Raw genomic sequence first — 24,502 nt, forward strand, 5'->3', positions numbered from 1 at the left:
TAAAACTTGGATCAAACCAGTCTCCATTAGAGATGGGGACATAACTCTTAACTGATTAAATTCAATTAAAAGTAATGTTCTAGTCAATGGCAGTTCCCATGAAATCATCAATACTCGGCAAGAAATTAATCTGAAGGCGAAGGGTATTATCTATGATATTTGGAATGCAAGTAATCTATGATTTGGCTGAGTGGAAATGTAGTATGAAAAAGTCGTAATACTATATAGTAGTAAGACATGCTTTCGACTTGGAGACGTTTGTTAGGACATATATGATTCACTTGTTATGAATATATGTCACTATTTTATGTAATTAGCTAATCCTTTGACAAAATGCACTTTACTTGTATTTGGATAGATCTATGATGTGTTTAATACTTCAAGAAACTTTATTTCAAGATTAAGTCATGCAAGTCTGTCCAAGATTCAAGCTGAAAAGTGTCTGTTATTAAAGCTCGACAGTTAGCCATCTATCGAGCTTGAAAAGCTGTTCAGCCCCGTGGCTCGACAGTAGCTCAACAGATAGGGTATCTGTCGAGATTTATGAAAAACAGAATTTCAGTTCTGTTTAGACTCTAATCCATGATTATGTGTTTGGGTTTTCTTTTCTCACAACTCTAGACATATAAAATGATTATTTTAAGGGTCGTCAAAGAGAACATAAGTTGCACAAGTATTGAGCAAAGTTTGTTCAAGCAATTTGTGACCGAAGACACAGTTTTGCCCTAGTTTATCATTTTTGTGAAGAAGTTGTTGTGTTTGTACACCGTAGGGTTTTATGACCAAGTATCTTCTTAATCTTTATCATTGGGATGAACTGAAGATCTTTGCAGCCAACAACCTTCTCTAGTTGGTGATTGAAGTCGCGTACTGGGATCCGCGCAATTGGTTAGTCACGTACTGGGAGCCATGCATCAAAAGGAAAAATTGTCATTATAGAACAAGTCCAATTGGGTATTAGGGTAAGGGTTCAACTGTAGGTTGGTATAAGGTACTGAGATTCTTCTATTTGTAACCACTTGTTGTGATAATAGTGGAATTTCGGGAGTGGTGACCTTAAAATCACCCGGCGAGGTTTTTGCCTTGTACGTTTTTCCCATTCGTAAACAAATCACCATATCAATTTATTTTCCGCTGCATACTTAGTTTATTGGTGATTTGTTTATGCTACCATGCGTTTACATTTTAATTTGATTAATTAATAAACTTGGCTAATTAATCAATTAATCTATCACAAGGGGTCAATTCGTTTTTGACCTATCAATGTTGACCCCTTATAGTAGGCTCAGTAGAGCCAGATTGTATTATACGTAATAGTAGTTAAGCAACCAAGGGTTTTAGTAATTAATAGCTTACAAGTTTTACTACGTCGCATGAGAGACCCAAGACAAGGGAGGAAGATTTTGAATTTGAATGTTATGAATTAAGGAATGGGTCAGCCAATGGACCTAAGCCAAAGAGAAAGAAAGGAAAAAAAAATAGTCAGCCAATGGGTTGGGAGTCATCTACCTCAAAAGTCACAACTGGGTTTTATGATGATAGGCTATTCTTCAGAATACATGCATGCCCAAATACTGAAACCCTACTTGAGGGATTGATCTTCAGGCAGGTCTCTTAAAAGAACCAAATGCATGTGTGCCATGCCATATAGTACTTACTGGAATTGAATCCAATTCCCACATATATAGTAATTTGAGGTTGTCGGTTACTCAATCTAGTGAATCAATTCCACAAATAGCTAAATTATTCATCCAATACTCACCTAATTAATCTGAAGCTAGTCTGCAAGAACCAATAGGGGACGGGGAAAGATAAAGGGGCAAAAAGCCATGAACTTCATATGTTCCTTGAAACATTTTGGGAGAAATTACACTTTATCAACTATATATCTTTAATTATACTTTGCATCATAAACTTTAAAAGATACATTTGTTACACTTTGTATTCTAATGTCAAAATAAAATAAAAATTACACTTTATCATCTTAAACTATATTTCTTATTACACTTTGCATCCTAAACTTTGAATTTTCATCCAAGTTAACATCAAACTTAATGTTAGAGTGCAAAGTGTAACAAATATTATAATTTATGGTGCAAAATGTGAATTCAAAAGTTTATGGTGCAAAATGTAATTTAAGGTAGAGTTTAAGGGGGTAAAGTGTAATTTTCCCAACATTTTGCTTTTTATCTCATATTTTATCAAATAAGTTACAAATCTAGTTTCTTCTTCTTCATCTTCTTTTTTTATTAATAAAAATTAAGCCTTTCTTTTTTCTTTTTCTTTTTTGTCTTGGTACGTTTAACAAATAAACTATCAGAATCTATAGAAGGTCAAACTTTTTTTTTGAGAATAAGGTCAAACTTACTAATAACCACCAAATTTTAGAACAGGAAATAAACCCTAAAAGTACCCCTACAGCCCCACAACCCAAAATGGGGGGGGGGGGGGGGGGTGTGGAATACATATATATATATATATATATATATATACACCGCATCATATGATAATGCAAATATATGGTCGAGCAGTTTTGAAAAGTGTTACGAGGATATCAAAAAATGTAGCAATATGGGGAGCAACAACTTCCTGAGAACTTCCCCTTCTTTTAGGTGTTGCATAGAATATCACGTTAGTCATTTCCATTAGGTAAGTACAACTACAACCCAGTAACTAAATAGTAAAAAAAAAAAAAAAAAAAGTACTCACTAATATATAAAGTCAATACTTTCTACGCGCATCCCAGCTGTTGTGGCTTGAATGATTGCACAAATTGCATATGAATAGCTCCATTTGGGATTCTACTACCCCACTTTTAATGATAAAATAAAAATAATCCTTTGTTCTTATATGAGAGAGAAATATTATGGTCTTTGTTTTATGCGGTTAGGTATTGTCCTTTCTTAGCCGACATATATTTTGTTCCCAATAGAAGCTCTCTAGTCTCTCCTATCCTTAAAAATTGAAACTGGAAGCTCCCATATTCTTTCCGGTTTTGGAGTTCTTCATCCCAAAAAGGATTGCTTGCCGACCATTAAAGTTAAACATATGGATAATGTTGCCTCCCCATGGTTTATATTTGCCTCATGTGAGACTGCCGCCACTCTAGAAATAAAATTTCTCTATTCTTTATCATTCGTGAGATTTAATTTAATTTAATTTTTTTTGTATATTCAATATTTGGATTTTATGAAAATACTTCTATACTACTTGTGTAATTTTCACATTTTTTTTTCCTATTTGTGAGTGAGAATTTTCACTTGTATTTCATTGTTGTGGACATAGACCTAAAGTTGAACCTTGTAAATCTTTGATTATCTTCTCGTGTGTGGTTGTGTCCATTTTGCTTTCTACTCTCTAGCTATTTTCTTTATTTTTATTATTTGTTTGTGAGATCTTCCTCAAATCTATAATAGTTTTAATTATCAATGTTGTATGGGAATGCTTCCAAAAGCCATATCTCTTACATAAAACTAGTATTAAAGCCAAATTCGATACCTATGGATTTGGAATTGTTCTATTTGAAGAATTTATTGATTCGTTCATGGGTTCGAGTATTAGAGAGAAAGATATTAGATGAATCCTCATCAAAACTTTCGGTATCTAGTAATGATCACACTCTTTAATGCCAAATTTAATGTAGAGGAAATTGATAGAAAAAACAGCTCAACATGTGATAATGAGATGTTATAGATATCATGATCCAACAAGAGTATATTGCTTTGGAAAGCAACAAACCTAAAAGATTTCAAATAAAGATTGGAAACAACTTCAACATGTACGTGATAATGAGATGTTATGGATATTATGATCCTACAAGAGTATATTGCTTTGGAAAGCAACAAACCTAAAAGAGTTCAAATAAAGATTGGAAGAATAGAGAAATGCATCACCATCATTTTGTGTTTGGCCAAGAAGTATAAAAAAGAAAATTTTTATGAGGGAGAAGAAGGTTAAGGAGTTGAGGAAAAAATTGAAGGACGAGTACATGACCAAAAGTGTGGAGAACTTACTTTATTCGTAGGAAAAAAAATATTTTGTTTCCAGTACCGAAGGTATTTCTACATTTGAGCATATAAATGATTATAAAAAAAATACTAGTTGATTTGATAATTTGTAAAGTTTAGATTAGTGAGGATGAAACTTTTTTTTTTTTATTAAACTCACCACCTAATACTTATGATCATTTGATTACTACACTTTGTATAGAAATGATGAGATTTAAGTTTTATGTACAATACTTAAACAATAAATTCAAATCTTCTGTCCCACTTTTCATGTTCCACTCTATACTCCACCAATAAAAACTTCCACGTGTTAACATAATTAATTAAATATTATAATTAATTAATAATGGTAATACTAATAAGCCAATAATGATAGTATTTAATTAATTATGTTAACACGTGGCAAGTTTTTATTGGTGAAATATAGAGTAGAGCAGAAAAAGTGAGACAGAAGACACAGTGAGTTTTTGAGAGTTAGGGGGCAAGTCCAATAATTAAAGGGTTGTTTGGTAGTGTATTTTGATCAATAGTTTTTAGTATTAAAACAATATTACACGTATTTCCATATACTTTTTCACCTACACATATTTCCAAAAAATACAAACAATATTACCAAACGAGCTGTAAAAGTCTAGTAGGAGAGGTAGATCCCGATTTAAATCAAAACACCAAATTAAATTTTTGACCTTAAAGTCTAGCGTTATTTTCATTGTGTTCCCTAAAGTTTGAGATTTTTTTTTTTTTTTGGTCTACCAAAATTTTATTTTATTTTTTATTTTTTTTTTTTTTTTTTTTTTTTTTTTTTTTAAAAAATATTTCTTTCTTCATGATAGATATAGCTATTAAGTTTCAACAAAATAACATCATTTAGTGTTATATATAAATTATAATGTTGTGACCTTGGTTATTTGTTTTCTTGTGAGAGTATCGCAAACTAGAGAAAATTAAATTTCTATTGAACAAAATGTTTTGGGTGTATTTGGGGTTTGGATTTTAAGAAAGTGACAATATATGCTACTTTTAACCTGTTTTATTTTTATGTTAAATATTTTTCGGAAAAAATATTTTATATATGTAGGATAGAGATGACTCTATTCTCCTCCCCACCGTATTTTTATGTTAAATATTTTTCTAAAAAAATATTTTATATATGTAGGATAGAGATGACTCTATTCTCCTCCCCACCGTCCAAGATTTATTAGATCTAGAACACCTATGCCTGAATCTATGTTTTTTCAATTTTTTCTAAAATTTTTTCAAAAGTTTAATCTCCTAGATCTTGAACTTCTATTGTATCTTGCTTGTAATATTTTCAAATTGGTTCAGATTTTGTGAGATTATGCCATGTTAAATTTTATTGTTGATTTGCGCATTGTGAGATTATATTATTTTTAGGATTTTTTTACCTATACAAACTAAATGCCTTTAAATGTTTTCCAAAGCATTTTTAGGAATGTAATAAAATACCCAAAAACAAATTGTTTTCTGAAAATGTTTTCAGCTGAAAATATTTTATAGTTGAAAAATATTTTTCATTGAAACAAATGCACCCTTAATCTCCATATTTGTTAGTGCAATTTTCTCTTTATAGTTATCCTTGGACATAGGCTTTAAAGCCAAGCAGCGTAAACCCAGAGTGTTATTTTCATGTTTTTGATTGTGTCTATTTTTCTTTATATTTTCTTGGTTCCTATTATTTTTATTTTATTTTTTTAGATCTTTCTTTAAGTACGTAATAGTTTTCGATCACAGTTAATCTTGTGTGAGAGTATTTTCAAAAGCCTTTTCGTGCAACGCCACCCTCTACGAGTACCTTAACTCCATATATTACTTGTTTTTCTTCAAATTAGGAATAGACTCCATTTTCCTAGCTATGTGTCACAGGAAATCCATTTGCTTAATTTGAGCTTTTAACTTCAATTAATTATGCCAAGATCCTCAAAATCCGATATCAAAAGCCAAATAAAACACATACATATATAATAATAATAATAAGGTAATCTATATATAAAATAATAGGTGAAGAAAAGAGAGTGTGAAATTGAATTCCAAATTAGAACTCTAATTTTGTGCCATGTGTCTAGAATTTGAAATTGAAGTTGAATTTTGCATCATGTGGTTAAATGTATGTGGGCTCATTCTCATTAAAACCACTTTTATGTATCGGGTCAAGTGAGTTACTGTGCTAATTAAGGTTTTTTCTTGATTTTGTAGTCAAACGTGAAAACCAAAGAGATTAATATCGGTAATAAAAACTTGGTTTTGGTACATTGCATAATTTCCAAAAGATAGCAAAGTCAGAGTTTGCATCTTTGTTATAAATTGCTTACAAAGTTTGCATCTTTACATTTGCACTGAGTTTCGGATTAAAGTGCTTTCGTCTTAGTTCTGACACTGAGTTTTGTTTACTATTCACTTACAAAGTTTGTATCTTTACATTTGTTATAAATTGCTAATATGTGATTAGATGCACATTATGCCTAAAATTCACTATCCTTATATTTGGCTTTTTTTTCAGGTTTGGCACTTATAACAATGAAGAAAGCACTGCTGTGGACCGATGGATGATACTTTTTGCAGGCTGCAAAGGAACTTAGTGTTCAATGAAATCTCATGCGAATTGGAGAGGATCCGGCTGTAGATGTCTAGATGGCAGATGTGAGTCACTATGTTTTTAAAATGTTCAATGAAGGTAAAAGTTATGAACAATGTAAATTTTCCGGAGAGAGATTTATTATTTTATATTAACGCAAGTTTGGTTGCCTTCTTGGAGTGGATCACTCCACCCTATCTTTCTACTAGAATTTCTTATTCAGATTGTTACAATTCAATTCGAAATTTTATTTGAATTTTCCTATTGTTGTTACTATCATATATTATCATTCCAATTGTTCGATTAGAATCTGAAATTAGAGTCCAATTTTACTATACACGTGTACAATCTAATTATTTTTAATTTTGCTATCATGTGCAGAAGCCAATGAGATGAAATTAACAATACATTAAACACTCATGCTTTGAGAATCGGTAGTACCAATCTAAATCCATTGAACCTGCTTCGTGATAATACAACTATGAAGGATGTATCAAAACACGCACAAACCCCTCTCTCTATAAAAAGAGATTGGAGAGAATTTCTTTTATCAGCCATGGAACTTTAGAGGTTTTTTCTTCACACAAATGTCCATCATGTTACAAAATGACCCATCGTAAAACTACAAAATGAGTACAATTCTGAGGAGTTTTTTTTTTTAATTTTAAATTTTTTAAGCTGCGAAAATTTCAATCACCAATAGAGATTGAAGATTCAAAAGCGTGAATGGATCTTTTGGATAAACATTGTCACCAAGGTTCATCTTTCTATATAAAATATATATACTGCTAAGTTTTGTTAATGAAATTTTCTGGTTAATAATATGAATTTAGACATAACTGAGCCTTTTAAACATGAATAAACTCATGATTAATAATATATCCATTCCCGTGCGATAACACGGGGCTACATACTAGTGTCTATTAATACACATTACATGTAAGTGTAAATGATCACTTTAACATAAACCCATCACTTTTTTTCTATTATTTATAGTCGAACACTTCAAAGTTATGACAAAAATTATAACGCAAAAGTTACGATACTAAGATTTTTGACTCGGTGTCATCAATTGTAAATTGTAAATGATCACTTGAACATAGATCCGATAATTATTCTCTCTTATTTATTGTCCAACAACTCAAAGTTATGACAAAAATTCTTACCCAAAAGTTATGATATTCTAAGATTTTCGACTTGGTGTGTGTATGAAAAAGCCGTAGCACATGCTTTTGGAGATGTTGACCACTTACTGTCTATTTGCAACTGCATGACATGAAATATAAACAAAGCAATCAGTTTGTAGTAATAATACAAATAGGCCAATAGCTACGTCGTGTACATGAGGGAGCCAAGACAATGACTCAAAAATTTTGAACTTAGAAAATTATGAATACAGAATGGGTCAGCCAATGGAATTAACCCCCAAAAAAACATAAAATGAAATGGTCAGCTAACAGGCTGGGTCAAGCCAGTCAAAACCATTCAAATTCAACATTCTCCCGTATATGACCTAGTGTTATAGTTCTGTTTCCAACACTATAAATAAGACCCAATATGCCTCTCAATCTTCATTCAAAACCTTTTCTTTCTACAACACAAATACACAAGATCCAAAAATATTCTTTCTGCAACACAGATACACAATTACCAAAGAGAAAAAACCTCTCAATCAAATGGCTTCAGCTCTCCTTTTACCTTCTGCGTCTTCTTCTTCTTGTTGTTCAAGGAAAATCCATGCTGCTATTCAAGTCCCAAGACTTCCAAAACTCTCTTTCTCAGTTCCAAAAATACCAAAGAGAAATCTAGGTGAGGAACTGAATATAAGAGACGGGTTCATAAACACAACCCCAGTAGAAAAGTTGAATGTCATCGATGATAGATCACACAGCTCTAGTACTAATGTTACCATTCAACTCTATGCCATCTTAGAGGCCGTAGCTGATAGAGTAGAGATGCACGCCAACCTTGGAGAGCAACGTGACAACTGGAACACCCTTCTTCTAAACTCCATCAACATGATAATTCTCACAGCTGCAACAATGGCTGGTGTTGCTGCAACTGGTGGCATTGGAATGCCTCTTTTGGCTTTGAAATTATCGTCTACTCTTTTGTATTCCGCAGCCACGGGAATGTTGCTTATAATGAACAAAATTCAACCTTCACAACTTGCCGAGGAGCAACGCAATGCTACAAGATTGTTCAAGCAGCTACAAAGCCAAATCCAAACCATGCTTGCCATTGGAACTCCAACTCAAGAAGATGTGAAGGAGGTGATGGAAAAGGTTTTGGCTCTTGACAAAGCTTACCCACTTCCCTTGCTTGGTGCAATGCTTGAAAAATTCCCGGCAAAGTTTGAGCCAGCTGTTTGGTGGCCTAAAAATCAAGTACTACAAAAGAAAAACTTTTCACATGAAGGAAAACAATGTAACAATGGATGGAGTGAGGAACTTGAAATTGAAATGCGAGAGATCATTAAGGTGGTGGAGAGAAATGACATAGAGGACTACGTAAGACTTGGCAACTTGGCGTTGAAAATCAACAAGACTTTAGCTATCTCTGGTCCATTACTCACTGGCATAGCAGCCTTTGGCTCAGCTTTTATTGGTAATGGATCATGGGCACCAATAGTAGCAGTGGCTGCTGGGGCTTTAGCTAGCACAGTTAATGCTTTTGAGCATGGTGTACAAGTTGGGATGGTGATTGAGATGTACAGAAACTGTGGTGGCTTTTTCCAGCTATTGCAAGAATCAATTGAAGCCACACTAGAGGAAAAAGATTTGGAGAAAAGAGAAAATGGGGAACTGTTTCAAATGAAGGTGGCTATGAAACTTGGAAGAAGCTTATCACAACTCAGAGAACTTGCTACAAAGTCAGCTTCTTCCCGTGTAGACGAATTTGCAAGCAAGCTTTTCTAGTTCTGGATTTTGTAATTAATCAAATTCTTTAATCTGATAATTGTTTATATAATAACTTGATTAATTCATTGTACAATCTTCTAACATAGAAAAAAATGTTAATTCTCCAATTTTATATATATCAGCTACTTGTGCAAAAAGAGTTTGTAAAATAAAATGCATGTATTTCTTAGTTTCTCGATCACTTAATTGAATTCTTTGATTTGTCAATTGTTTATAACTTATTTAACTCTTTGTACAATGTTGTAACATTGAAAAAAATGCTAATTCTAAAATTTTATATTCGCTACTTGTGCAAAAAGATTTTGTAAAAGAATTTTTTTTGGTTTCTTGCATATAATAACTTGAATTTCCTATTACAAGGTGTTGAAAATCGAAGTTGCACAAACAAATAACTTTACGACAGTACCACAAGAGAGATCAAAAATATGTTGTTGAAGAAGTAATTCTATGTAGATTAGTTGAATATTTAGTAGACTATTCAAGACAGGTGGTCAAAAAATTGCACGGACTTTGATTATTTGAAATGTCTTAGTTTATTGTTTATTATGTTGAATAGTTGGATTTGGTCACGAAATTGGAGATGGTTAATTCAACAGAAACTTCCGGTCACCACCGCCACTTTCCTTTTTTGCATCTTAGGCCATAGAGTGAATAAAACCAAAAATTCAATGAAAACCTTTTCATAGGTAATTATTGAGTATTTTATAAAGATCATAAATTCGTACTTTCTCCTTTCACATAACTATGGGTCTCATTAATTAAATTTATGATGAAACTCACAATTCATATGAGATGAGGGAGTACGCATTTATGGTACTCCTGGAGTATTTAATAATTTTCCATATATTAGTTGGATCAAAAACTTATGATGGGTCATATTAACGAGTGCCCTTAGGGCATTAGTTAACAATTCAGTTAAAGAAAATTTTCATGAGAAAAAAAAAACAATTAATGTTTTGACAGTTTTTTCATTCTTCATAAAAGTGATGTCAAAACTTTCTTAAAATGAATTGTTAACCAATTCCCTAAAGGCACTCGTTAGCATTTCCCACTTATAATTAATGTCTTAGTCATTTTGCCTCATGAATTCATAACAACTGAGAGGGGATATATGGAGAGGCAAATAGTTTTGTGACATTCAAAACCAGGGATGGACCTAGGTGGGGGCTCGAGGCCCCCAGGCCCAAAAAAAAAAATTACTCCCTCCGTCTTAATTTGTTTATCCTCTATTTCATTTTGGGATGTCCCAAAATATTGTCTTGTTTCTAAAATAAAGGCCATTAACTTACTAGTATTCCTATTATATCCTTACTTTATTTTCAAAACTATTTGAAAAGAAAACTAACAAATATTTAAAAAAATCAATCTAATTGGGGCACCTTTTTAGTTGCCTCATTAAGAATAACTCTTTTTTTTTTAAATCTGATAAATTTATTTAAGGGTAATTTTGTAAACTTATACATTTTTATAAGGCAGACAAGACAATAAATGATATTTTCTTAAAAAATTTGACTTTTCAAATAGGACAAACAAATTGGGACGGAGGGAGTAGTAGCTTAATTTTTAGATTAAAAAAAAAAAATTAGACTTGGGCCCCCTCCAAAATCATGAATCATTAACCTAGTCCATATGAATCTTTAAAAAAAAAAAATGCAAATCCAAAAAAATGTAAACCCAGTAGTCCAAATGGAAAAATGAATGAAATTTTTTTTTTTTTTGAGAGGTGAGATAAAGAGAGAGAGGCAAGAGAGACCTATAGAGTAGAGAGTAGGCGATACAAAGAGAAATTGAGAGGCAAGAGAGAACGAGAGTCCAAGACGACGATACCCATCTTGCCACTGCCGACTCTGCCATGTGAGACCTATCCTGTTGCTGGTTGATCAATCTGCCCAGCCCAACTTCGTTGCTCTAACCTTCACAGTTCACACTTCACACTCAATTAAGTAGTTCTATCCTTCAAAACATAATATAATGTTTGAGAATCTTAGAATTTGTGCTTGTGGTATTTGTGTTTTTACTGATGAGTGATGATAGTGATTGTGAATTGAATATATGCATCTATGCTTGCAGTGTTTTTTTTTCTTTTCTTTTTTATTTATTTTTTTTTTTTTTTTTGACTTTGTGAGTTTGTGACTATTTGGTAGTTAGGCAATAATAGGGAGAAGTGACAGAAAGAGAAACAGTAATTCAACAAGATTAAAAATGGTAAAGTTAGAAAAAATGTTTATTGGTAATGAATAATAAATTCATAGTGTCGGTAGTGAGACTGGATGAGTGACAAAAATAATAGTGTTTTGTGTTTTTTGTTCTTATTGGTAGATGATTGTATTTTAATATATTAAAAAACAATGATTTTTGTGTATTTGTCTTGGTTGAAAATTTCTTAATATTATATGGATGTGTATTTGATTTTTATTTTTTAATTTGATTTTTTTTTTTGCTTATCTCCAGCCTCCCCTAACTTGAAATTCTTAGTCCATCCTTGTTCAAAACACATATAAATTAAACAACAAAAGCTTTTGCCATGTAATCAAAGGTTAGTATTGTGATGTTAAAAAGAAATTGGTAATAGAGCATGCTTTTCTTGTTTAGTTTTTCTTTTTTGGGAGATATAGTTATATTGAATTTTATATGTGCAATTAAGATGTCAATTGTGTGAATCAATATACATGTATATGTATAAGTATAATTATTTAATTATATAACATATATATTTTGAATCAAAATAATTTGTCTCACTATAATTATTTCATTTTATGTTCTATTAATCACAATATGCTACACATTCTTTTTCTTTTTCTTATAAAGCCACAAAAATATTTTTTTTTTTTAAAATCAAATGCATGTCATACTGCAGTATGTCAGTTATTAAAGCATGAAAGAAAACACAAAGAATGGTTTTTATTCCATACGTACGTAGTCTGTGTTTTTAACTTTTTATGCATGTGTGTGTTTTTGTTAATTATTAGATGCATGAATTTGAGCATATTCCACTTTATATTTTACTAACTATAGCTTGCCATGCGTCCTTTTTGTTTTCTTATAAACTAATCAATTTTTTTTCTTATAAATTAATCAAATTTTACAATTAAAAAAAAAATTAGAAACATATATATATATAGTATAGTATTGTAGTTTTTTTTTAGAGAGTTTCAACTTATGGCGTCCACCAGCTGAACTAACTGGAACCCAGTATAGTATTATAGTTGGTTGGTTGGTTTGGCACCATGTAAAATGAAACACTAAGAGTTCATTTGGATACAACTTATTTTTGCTGAAACTGAAAACACTATAACAAAATAATTTTTAAATGTGTGAATAGTGTCGTGGAACCCATTTTTAATTTTTTTTCCTGATGAATAGTGCACAAACAGTGCATGAACAATGCACTGTCTCCTAAAAGCTATTGCACGTGAATAAAAAAAAATTTAAAAAAAGAGAGAAAATGCAAACGTGAAACACAGCTCAAAATGTGGATCCAAACACTCACTAAGGATGAAAATAGAAGATTTATTTCATATATATTGTGCATATATATATATATATATATAGATATTTATATATTGTGTGAGCTTTTTTCTATAATTAGATATTTATGTATATTTTATTTTAATTCGCTAATTTAGAGTGGGTCAAGTTTGTTGATCTCGTGACCTTCATAATAAATTGTACGTTTCTTTCTTTTTTGATATACTTTTTGTGATTCCCATTATCTTTATCAATTCCACCTAATACTCTGATGCTTAATATGCTCCTTTGAAATCTTCAACCACTATCTTGCTAAAGCCTAGCTCCGTTGCAAAGCTGTGGTGGACAAGGCAACCAGCCTCTCAGCCGTTGGTCATCATATCCTGCTTGATGCCTCAATATATTCCCTGACTTTCAAAGATTTCCTTCAACTGGGTATATAGAGAAGCTCACCAGTCACCATGTTGTTCATACTCTAGCTAAGTGGTCCTTGATAGATCTTTTTTTATTTATTTTTAGGCTCTTTTGACCTGGGGTTCAGCCCACCTAATTTTGCTAATCTCATCTTGGTGGAAGCTGCCCAGACTGTGTTGTTGTTGTTTCTTTTTTTGGTAATAAAGTTTTCTTTTCTGCCAAAAAAAAAAAAAGACATTAAAAGTTTTGTCATGCTCATAAACAAGATGACTCAGTAACACATTTTTCATTCTCACTAGATCTCCTAAAAATGTCCCTCCTAATCTCCTAAATGTATATCATGATCTCCTAAATATATATCATGATCATGATATACATTTAGCAGATCATGATCATTAGATTTCGCCTCTGCTTAATTTAGTCAAACTATGTTTTTTATTCTCACCCAAAAAAAAAAAAAGCCCTTTGAAATTGTTAAATATATTTTGATAGTTTAATTTAACCCTTAGAACTTTCTTTCGTATGTTAACAATGTTACTACAAAGCTCATTGACTTAATCAGTTAAAACCGTTAAAATTAAAAGGAACAATTTTGATCTCTTTAATTAATTAACTCACAAGTGATGAACTCACAAAAATATTTACTATTCTATTGCACAAATTAAAAAAAAAAAAATTTAAATCGATGTTTAAATTAATAAAAATGAGGGATTATTCCAATTTCATTCCTAGATTTTGAATTATTTTTTAATTTTATAAAATCCCTAGACTTTGATTGAGAGTTAGTTTGGTCCTTGCACTCTTTAGAATAATTAACCTTTGAACATTAAGTTAATTTATGACATTCTTCTAAAAAAATTAATTTATGACAAATCAAACCTTTAGTTATTATTTTCTATTAAAGTTTAACGGATTTAATTACATCTATAATAAACATAGGGAAATCATGTGTATATCACGTAATTAAATATTTTAGGTTTTAATGAAAAATATTAGCACAAAAGCTTTCCTTTTTTATTTTTTTTCTTTAAAGATAGAATTAACACAAAAGCTTGATTTGTCATGAACATAAACATAATGTTCATGGCCTTAATTATTTAATGACAAAGTTTGACTCTAACTACCAATGGAAAGATGACATTTGTTATTATCATGTTCAATATACTTACACTCACACCCAATTAACAAAGTGGGTCATGTGAATTACACATGACAAGACACATATTATCTTAATTTCTATTGGTGGTTAAGCCAAACATTTTCCATTATTTAAATTGAAAATCGAAGATGCTTACATCAAATTTTAAAAATAATATGAGTAAAAAACTACTAAAAATAAAGAGAATAAATTTTGGTTACAAAATTAGTTAGAGCGTTAGACTTTAATGCATTATAAGAAATAACATGTGTCGTTGTTACTCATAATGAACATAACTCTCTTAAAATGATTGTATACAATTATTTAAGTGTGATTTAGTAAGTTAAGTGTAATGCATATGACAGTAACACATATCATCATCTTATTACTCCAACCAAGTTTTTAAACAAACTTTGTCCTAAAAATGAAAAAGAAATTTCCTTCAACATCAGTTTAAAAGAGATTCTTCTAATTTCTTCAATATATTACGTGGATATTCATATGCATTCAAAGATATTTTAATCACATAACTTATTAAATTAATTATTTAAACAAGTGACATGGAAGGATATATTTTAATCACATAATTTATTAAATTAATTATTTAATGGATCATGAGATTAAAAGTATATATGGATATATTTTTATTTATACAAGTTTTATTTATTCAAGTTTTCACTGTCATGTTTTTTTGGATAACTTAGTTAATATCACTTTTTAATGTTATTTATATTAAGTACACCTTTAGACATTATTTTAAGATATTTGTTTCATTACATTTTTCACATAATAGTGTCAGTTTTTATTTACAATAAGTGGGAGAAAAACAAAGATTTGAATAGAAGTTATATTACGAGAGAAACTGAGCTCTAACATTGTCATTGAGCTCTCAAGTGAATAGAGTGATCAAACAATTGAACTAGCTACTTTTCTATTATATAAGTCCTTTAAAGACAAAAAATAAAAATAAAAAATCTTAAAAGAGATAGCATCTCTTATATTCTCTCAATTTTCTCGCCCAATATAGAAAGAAAAATCAACTTTTGTATTTTACCAACTTTTTCAAGTTCTATTTCCAATTCTTTTCATTTTTTTCTTTATTTTATTTAAATATTATTTCTTTATTTTTTTAATAATATTTTTGAAATCTAATACTATTTTTCTTAGATTTTTATTAATACATAAAGAGAGAGAGAGATGGGCAACCGAAGAACGACATTCATCGTGACATCGAGCCTATCCCCTCCACTGCCATGCTCTTCCCTAAGCCATCCTAATTGCAACAATGTCTCCATTATTGGATTGGAAGATGGCTAGGTATTCAGTGTTCACCATGACTGTAACAAATGTCAGATTTGTTTTTGTTGGTGTTTGTGTTGGACTTGGTGCTATTTAATCGGAGAGAGAGAGAGAGAGAGAACTGAATATTAAAATGTGCTATTCAATATTTTAATCTCAAATATTTTTTTAATATTTGAAGTGTTGTTTCGTGAATTTACTCCACATAAAGTAAAATAAAACCACTACTCATAGTCTCATACTAATTAACTCGAGAACAATACTTAAGATTTGCTCAAATATTTGTTATGAACATAATGGTTCCTAACGGGGATAAATGAGAATTGTAGGAGAATATATGAGAATTATAAGAAAACCGACTTAATTAGAGAAATATTAAGAGTGGAAATGCACTAAGTAATCAATTATAACTAACTAATAATAGACATACATTAAACCATAAAACTATTTTATTGGCGCATGTAGGGATAAGGGCCCAAAATCATATATTGGGCCTTGAATTTTGTCCGAGGATGTTGAATGGTCCGAGGAGGGACAAATAGTTATGAGGGGTTCCAATTTAAAGTCTCATAAGAAAGGAATGAATGGAAGGTGGTCCGAGAAATAACTCCTCCTCAGATACAATGAATGTCGCTCAAGTGTGTATTCTAACAATTAGGGTGACCATCCAAGAGGCTCCAGGGATAGGGACGTGCCTTATGAACATATGAGAAGGAAGGAACCCAAAAATATCTAAGGGAAAACTGTTACCACTGCATTAAATGCACTACAGCTACTTTTCTGGTTGCATTTATGTGGAGAAGACTCCTGAATAATGCTGTTTTGATTACCACAACTCACAGGAAACCAAAGAATGTATCTGGTGAGACAGACACTCAAGTAATGGCTCAAATGATCAACAAGTGTAGGATGATGATGATGATCCCAAAGGAGTTATATAATGTGTGAGACCCTCTATAAGAAAAGGATCGAAAAATTCATCAGAGAGAACATAGTAACAATCTAAATTGCACTTGTACCCAATTGTGATCAATTTATAAAAAGAGACCTCCTTGAACTATAAGTCCATTGATATCAGAATCTCTTATTTGTATTTGATTATCATTTAATTTAGTACTAGCCGTTATCCAATTCACTAAGGCCTAGTTTTTTGACCCACTCTCTACAAATTTATTGTACTGAGCTCATTAGGCCAAAATCATACAACTTAGGCTTGGCTACGAAACGGGTCCTTATAGTGCACATGCTATTATTCTCCATATAAATTAATAATTCCAATATATGTTAAATACGATTAACATGCTTAGAATCGTAACTAATTAAGTAACTAATTAACTAAATACCTAACTTTTTTTTATTGCTAAAAAAAAATCCCTAACTAACTAAATACAACCTTACAACAATTATTATCAATAGGGTTCCTTCACCACTATTCAATAAAACTCTTGCTCTTGCATAAAAAATAAAAATAAAAAACTCTTGCTCCAAACTACTGTCTTCTTTTTTTATTATTGTTGGATTAATAATACAAACGGACAATAATTCAATAAAGCAAAGCAAAAAAGTGAACATATATAACGGGCCAAAGCAATTTTCATCGGCTCTCTTCAAAGTTCTCCCCTCCGCAAAATAATCAACAAAAGCAGCCGCAGCCAAAGCCAAAGCCGCCGAAACCTCTCATTTTCACTGTACCACTACCAGAACCACCAGGTCCTCTCTCTCTCTCTCTCTCTCTCTCTCTAGATCCGTAAGCAAAAGTTACTGATTGTATATATGTAATTTATTTGTTTAATTAGTAACGAAAATGTGTGTTAGGCAAATCGATTGGAGCAACCATGTCTATGTGGTCAATTCTACGGCGAAAACTCGCTACCCAACCCTCCTCCACCTCTGCTTTTGTATGTTCAAATTTTTCATTTCTGATTCTTTTCTTTTTTTTTTTTTTAACTCAAATTTCAAAGCTTTTCCTTAAATTTGTTGCGCGCTTAATTTTTTTTTAATTATTTATTTTATAGGTTTTTGGACGCTCAACCTCAACGCGTGGTTACTCCACTACCAAAGTGAAAGAGGTTCGTTGAATCAATATTTTCAATGTGTGTTTCTTTATTTGCTTTTTGTGAATTATTATTTGATAGTTAAGATTTGCTGAAAATTTTAAGATCATATTTTTTGTGAATTGTGAATATATATTGATGCGAAAATCGGTGACTTGCTTGCGCTTTAAGCTTTAGCTCTTTGTTATTATCATAAATTGTGTTGTGCTATAAACTGCACAAGAGCTAGGGCCTTTAGCTGATCATTTTGACTTACTACATGTCCCCCTTTCTTTGCCAAGAGTGATGGATTCAGTCAGAGCGATTGGGTAAGAAGCAGGTGAAGTTATGACATAGTTGTCAGAGTTGTTTGCGAGAGCAGTAGCCAGTTGCAGCTGTCCACTCTAAATTATAATATTTTGCATAGTTTGAGATTAATATATATGTGATTTCCATGCTGCCAGTTGGAATCAAATAGTAAAATCGCCATTAAAAACTATAGGGTCATTGGCTCCTCTTGATGTTTTCAAGAAAGAAATCCAGAGTTCAAATCCCCCCTCCCTCGTTGTAACTATTGATTTTAAAATAAAAAAAAATTGATAAATTAGTGAGCTAGTTGAGGTGGACTTTGCAAATTAATGAGGCCCAATTTGTTAATTTCGACACATTAGTGCACTCCACCACCCAACAAGCTACTAATCTGTTAGTTTTTGGCAGATGGTTGGGTGGGTGTTACGAATTATTTTTAAATTAGTGTGTTGATGGTAAAGAACATCGAAAATTATTCTTTAGTTTAGGGTGGACATCTATATTTAGCTGTAAATATTAACTATTTTTTGATAGCAAGTTTGATTTTTTTTTTTTTTTTTTTTTTTGGGTCAAAAAAATAAGAAGAAAGCAATGTAGAAGCTTGCTTGTTCTCGATATATTCGTTTCTTGAAATCATGCTTTGCCATCATTCACAATCATAACTTCTTACTGGTTTACTTTACAAACATCTTCACAGGCATTGCTTCTTGGTAGAGGCTCAAAAATTGTGGGCAATGTTGGTCGGAATGGTTTTCTCGGTAATCAAACTATAAACAACTGCTTAGGCATGTCAAGTTCGGATGAAAGATTATTTGGATAACTGAGTGCCTCTTTCGTTAATTCTTTTGCACTACATGTGATTACAGGTTGTCCAGTTAGCTCAAAGCCAGTAAGGTCAGCTACATCTTCCTTGCTTAGAATTTTGCCTAATTCCCCACCCCCCTAGGAATATGTTAAAATGTTAAGAATGTGGGAAAGAAGGAAATGATATGTGCTATGGTTGAAGCTAGTCTGATTTCGTCCTTTGAAATAACTTTACCCTTTCTAATTTCCTTAAAATCTTGGTCTACAGGGAAGCTGTGTCATTTTTTCAAAGAGATTCTCCTATCTATGTACAGAATAGGTCATTTTCTTCTGATAATGGTACAATAACCTTCATGATCTTCTAGAGCCTTTTCTTGATTTTGACGCATGTTATATATCTTATTGAACATTCATTAACTCAAGTAATTCTATGTATGTCTCAAGGTGATCTGGTTGATGCTGTTGTACCCTTCATGGGTGAATCCATAACCGATGGCACTCTAGCAACATTTTTAAAGAGTATGTTGTTCCAGTTTGACTGTGTTTGAATGCCCTTGTTTTAAACCTTATCTTGTGTTCATGTATGTGAATAGATTTTGTGTACATAGATACTTTGAATCTCTCATGTTACCCATTGTTGATAAATTGGGCGCAGAACCTGGTGATCGTGTAGAAATTGATGAACCTATTGCTCAAATAGAAACTGATAAGGTATACCTTCTACAAAGTTATTCTAATATAGTTTTTCCATAGTCTGCACAACCATTTTCAAGGCTTGTGATCCATTCTAATTCTTTTATATATCTATAAAAATAGGTGACAATTGATGTGGCTAGTCCTGAGGCCGGTGTTATCCAAGAGGTAATCAGATGGAATTCAGTATGCAATGGTTGAAACCTATAATATACTATTAATTTGAATCTCCTTCTTGGATTCATAGGTATTTTGTATTTGTAATGTTGGTCTTCGTAATTCTTTCTGTAGCTTGTTGCCAAAGAAGGTGAAACAGTGGAGCCAGGTACCAAGATAGCTGTTATCTCAAAATCTGGTGAAGGTGTATCAGAATCACACGTTGCTCCATCAGAGGATGTGCCTAGCCAGGCTGCTTCTAAGCCATCTGCAGGAAAGAAAAAAGAAGACAAGGAAAAGCCTAAAGAAGAAACATCTCTTCCTAAGCCTAAAGCTGAGACTTCTCCTCCTAAGCGTAAAGCTCCTTCTCCACCACCCCCTAAGGCCTTAGCAACAGAACCTCAGCTTCCTCCAAAGGAAAGGGAAAGAAGAGTAAGTCTTGGGATCTTTTATTATCCTTCTGTTTAGTTTTGAGTTTAGCGGTTCCTTTAAAAGCTTAGAATAGTCTACTTTTGTTGGTCTTCCTTATTCCATTTGTTCCTTTGGTACTTTGTAACTAATATTATTTCAGGTTCCAATGACAAGACTGAGGAAACGTGTTGCAACACGTTTGAAAGACTCTCAGAACACATTTGCTATGCTGACTACATTCAACGAAGTTGATATGTAAGCCTTTTGTCCCTAGCTTTTAATCAATATGGCTGATTTTGGAACTTCATGGACCCAATTACCTGTTCTTTCTACTGAATTAGTCTTTGTAACTAAATTGTCTGTTTTATGGTCAATGCAACTATAAATTTCTTATCAACATAATGCGCTGATATGAAATGCATAACTTGATATTTATTATTCTACCTAAAATGCATCCTTTCCCATATGATATTCGAAATATTATGACATATTGCCTTATGCATTCCCCTTCAACAATGGTGCTATGTGTTTCAGGACTAATCTGATGAAGCTCCGTTCCGAATATAAAGATGCTTTTGTTGAGAAGCACGGGGTGAAGTTAGGTCTTATGTCAGGATTTATTAAAGTATGTCTTACTTATATAAAAAGGGATTTATTAAAGTATGTCTTTGTCATATGTGATTATTCAGTACCTTGAACCTTCTCATGTACAGACGCAAACAGTCTCCATGCATGTTCATAACAATGATCTCCAATGTTGCTTGTCTTGTTCCAGGGTGCAGTAAGTGGGCTCCAGAATCAGCCAATTGTCAATGCTGTCATTGATGGGGATGACATCATCTATAGAGATTATATTGACATCAGTATTGCTGTTGGTACTCCAAAGGTCTGTTACTATTCCAATTATTTCAAGTGGGTAGCAATTTGAGAATGGAGTGTATGGACATGTTTTGGTAATTGAGACAATCCATTGACAGTCTTGGACCTATTTAGGAGGGCTGAGGCTTCAAACTAGAGTTTTGTTTTTTTTGTTTTTTTTTTTTTTTTTTTTTTTGGGTTGAGATATGGCCAACATTAACTCGTAACTTAAGGTTATGATGTTCATATATAAAGGCTTATGTATAAAATTATTTTTTTTCCGTGATAGAACTATAGGAAAATTATATTTTAAACCCTATAATTTAAGGGTGTAACAAATTAAACCCTAGAGTTTCAAAAAGTAACAAATTAAGACCCAAAAAAAAAAAAGCAAGGTTTTTTCAAATTGAGATTACCCAAAAACCATTTAGTCCACAAAAAGGGTGGGGAAGGCTAATTTAGTAATTAAGAAATCATATCAACTTTAGTGGGAAAGACTAATTTAGTAATTAATATCATTGCCCAATTTTGAAAAAACCTCGCTTGTTCCACTTAAATCTGGAGGTTTGACTTGTCATTTTTTGATACCTTAGGGTTTAATTTGTTACTTTTGAAATTATACTGTTTTAATTTGTTACTTTTTAAAACCTCATGATTTGATTTGTTACTTTTGAAACTGTAGGGCTTAAAATTAACATTTCCCCAAAATTATTGTGTAACAAAAGAATATTTTGATCCATGTTCATGATACAAAAGAAATATTTTATTGCATATTAGTTGTATAGAAAAGGTATTTTTTTTTTTTTTTGAGATACATTTTCATAAAAAATTGACAAAAAAATTTAGGGATTTACAAAATATTTTATCTCAACCCTAATTTTGGCTGGTACAGAAAGAAAGAAAAAACAAAATCAAGAATCTCCTTCTCATTATAAAATCTTTCAATGCTATTTTGAGTAACTTCCAATTTGAACTTCCATTCTTCAAAATTTTAATTGCTATAACTACCATCCTAATTTTAGCTTTTTAGAATTGAGTGGGAGGGGCTTTTTTTTTTTTTGAGGGGGAGGAGTCCGTAATGGTGCTGAGCCATAGATTAAGTTTGCATCTTAGCACAATGGTTGGTGTGATGTGGAGACAAAATGGTAATAAAAAAGATGAAATAGTAATGAGATCATGTGTGCCTACTTTTTAAAATTAGACAGAAAAAATGAAGCTCATTACAGTGATTTAGATTGCATCTTAGCATAACTCTTTATTAGTTGGTTATATGTTTCTTTTCATTTTATTTTTTAAATCTTGGATTAATGGTATCTGTACAAAATTACAAATATTCAATCTGCCCTCACTGCCACATCAAGTTGCATTATGCTGGTTATATCTAAATTGGTTGCTTCCACTGAGTTTTTGTAGGGCCTTGTTGTTCCGGTTCTCCGCAATGCTGATAAAATGAACTTTGCTGAGATTGAGAAGGCGATCAACACCCTTGCAAAGAAGGCAAATGATGGCTCTATATCAATTGATGAGATGGCTGGAGGCTCATTCACGATATCGAATGGTGGTGTCTATGGAAGCCTTTTAAGTACCCCAATCATCAATCCCCCTCAGGTATGATGCTGCATTAACCCCTTCTCCATACATTTTGTTCTGATAATAAGAGGATTTCTCCTCGTGCATCTCTATGCCTGAACAACTTAACTTTCTTATAGACAACCTTGTAAACTCAGCTGAATGCAGGTTTGGCCATCTCACACACTTTTTTTTAAGAACTTGTCCACTCTTTCCTGTATTTTCCATAAAGGAAAAATTTAGGAATGAAGAATCTATATCAAAATATAAGAAAAACCACTCTTGGAATAATGTTAGCCATTGTTATTCGCTTTGGTACATTGCTGTCAATAAGATTGGTGGATCTGTTGAAAGGTATGAAAAGAGAGGGATTCAAACCCTTGGTAAACAATAGCCTACAAGGGACAACAGATATATCAGATCTAGGTCCTAGATATTGTGTACTATAGTCATTTTTGAAGTATAAAATTGATGCATGCTTTATAGCAGTTCCTTGGTGACTTTAATTACTCATGAATCTAACTCTTATAGTCTTATTCATTCTGTGGTTTATTTATTTATTTGCTTTATTGGCAGTCGGCCATCCTGGGCATGCACTCAATTGTGAACCGTCCTATGGTTGTTGGTGGGGAAATTGTTTCGAGGCCAATGATGTACATCGCCCTAACATATGACCATCGACTAATTGATGGAAGAGAGGCCGTCTTCTTCTTACGTCGTATTAAAGATGTCGTGGAGGACCCTCGGAGGTTGCTTCTTGATATTTGAGGATGCCACAGGCAACTTTCTGATACCCCTTTCCTGTGATGTTGTAGTAAGTTTTGGGGACGCATTAGAGAATAAGGATTTAACATCCTTAAATTGACTTTAATGGGGGATTTTTCAGTTGTGACCCGTCAGCATTCAATACCGGCGTGGCGTATATGAGACTTGTTATATTGTATTCCTTGTTCGAGTTTAAGCTTCTTGATTAGAGCCTGGCATCTTTCTTCCCTCGTGCATTGTAGTATTTTACCCTTCGTACAACATTGGTTGTAACCTCCTTTACCCACACCCTCCTTTTTTCTTTTTCTTTTTTACTTTTAAAATCTAAACTACAAAAAAATAATGGAAACGAGTAAATTCGAGTAGTCAACTTGAAAGATGGCTTACAATTAACTTGATTTCTTTCTATGCTTGCTATTGCGTTAATTTCTGGCTGCATAAATGTCTTTATACACTAACATCTCAGACATTTCATAGGTGAGTGCCACATAGCTCGATTCAACTACAAAAGTATTGGAATCAACTGCACTAATCTGAGCGTCAATCTAACTGAAAAAGTTTGTTGAATACATCCATACTTTTCAGACTCTTTGTTCTTTGTGACTGATATTTTGTGACAAATGTTCATGTGGAAGGTTAATGAACTGCGGTAATAAGATTGGCTTTAAATTTTGAATCTCCTAGGACACTATGTGAGCCAGTGAATGCATTAAGAGTTAAATCTGACCAATATTGGCTTTAAATTTTGAATCTCCTAGGACACTATGTAAGCCAGTGAATGCATTAAGAGTTAAATCTGACCAAGAATTCACATTTCATAGGACCTAGGGATGAGAGTCTAGTGGTCAAGTACCTGGTTAAGCACCTCGTCTGTTGCCTTAGCCTTAGCACTCGAGTACGAGTTGTGCGGGATACGGTGGAAAGTGTCTTGTTACAGTGGGGCTTAACTCGTTACGGTGCGGGATATGGGATTTAACTCGTTACAGTGGAAAGTGACTTGTTTCCAAAATCACACATTTCATTTTTTTTCCGCCCAAAAAAAAAAAAAAAACCATTTCACAGGC

At 32.3% G+C, this 24,502-nt stretch overlaps 2 protein-coding genes across 2 annotated transcripts; both read left to right on the forward strand.

Annotated features, from left to right (window-relative positions):
• Positions 1–1,489: 1,489 nt before the first annotated feature.
• LOC115991085 (probable F-box protein At4g22030) lies at positions 1,490–9,518 on the forward strand. The gene is made up of 2 exons (XM_031114831.1): positions 1,490–1,605; positions 8,240–9,518. The coding sequence occupies exons 1-2, from the start codon at positions 1,490–1,492 to the stop codon at positions 9,516–9,518; spliced, it is 1,395 nt and encodes a 464-aa protein (XP_030970691.1).
• A 7,906-nt stretch (positions 9,519–17,424) lies between these two features.
• Positions 17,425–23,831, forward strand: LOC115992290 (dihydrolipoyllysine-residue succinyltransferase component of 2-oxoglutarate dehydrogenase complex 2, mitochondrial-like). The gene is made up of 15 exons (XM_031116442.1): positions 17,425–17,550; positions 17,656–17,738; positions 17,856–17,909; positions 18,880–18,940; positions 19,049–19,076; positions 19,255–19,325; positions 19,431–19,505; positions 19,642–19,697; positions 19,803–19,847; positions 19,971–20,267; positions 20,407–20,501; positions 20,781–20,871; positions 21,022–21,132; positions 22,518–22,712; positions 23,250–23,831. The coding sequence occupies exons 2-15, from the start codon at positions 17,676–17,678 to the stop codon at positions 23,439–23,441; spliced, it is 1,434 nt and encodes a 477-aa protein (XP_030972302.1). The 5' UTR covers positions 17,425–17,550; positions 17,656–17,675; the 3' UTR covers positions 23,442–23,831.
• The last annotated feature ends 671 nt before the right edge of the window (positions 23,832–24,502 follow it).

The sequence above is a fragment of the Quercus lobata genome, chromosome 5 (genome assembly GCF_001633185.2).
Source record: "Quercus lobata isolate SW786 chromosome 5, ValleyOak3.0 Primary Assembly, whole genome shotgun sequence".
Lineage (NCBI taxonomy): Eukaryota > Viridiplantae > Streptophyta > Magnoliopsida > Fagales > Fagaceae > Quercus > Quercus lobata.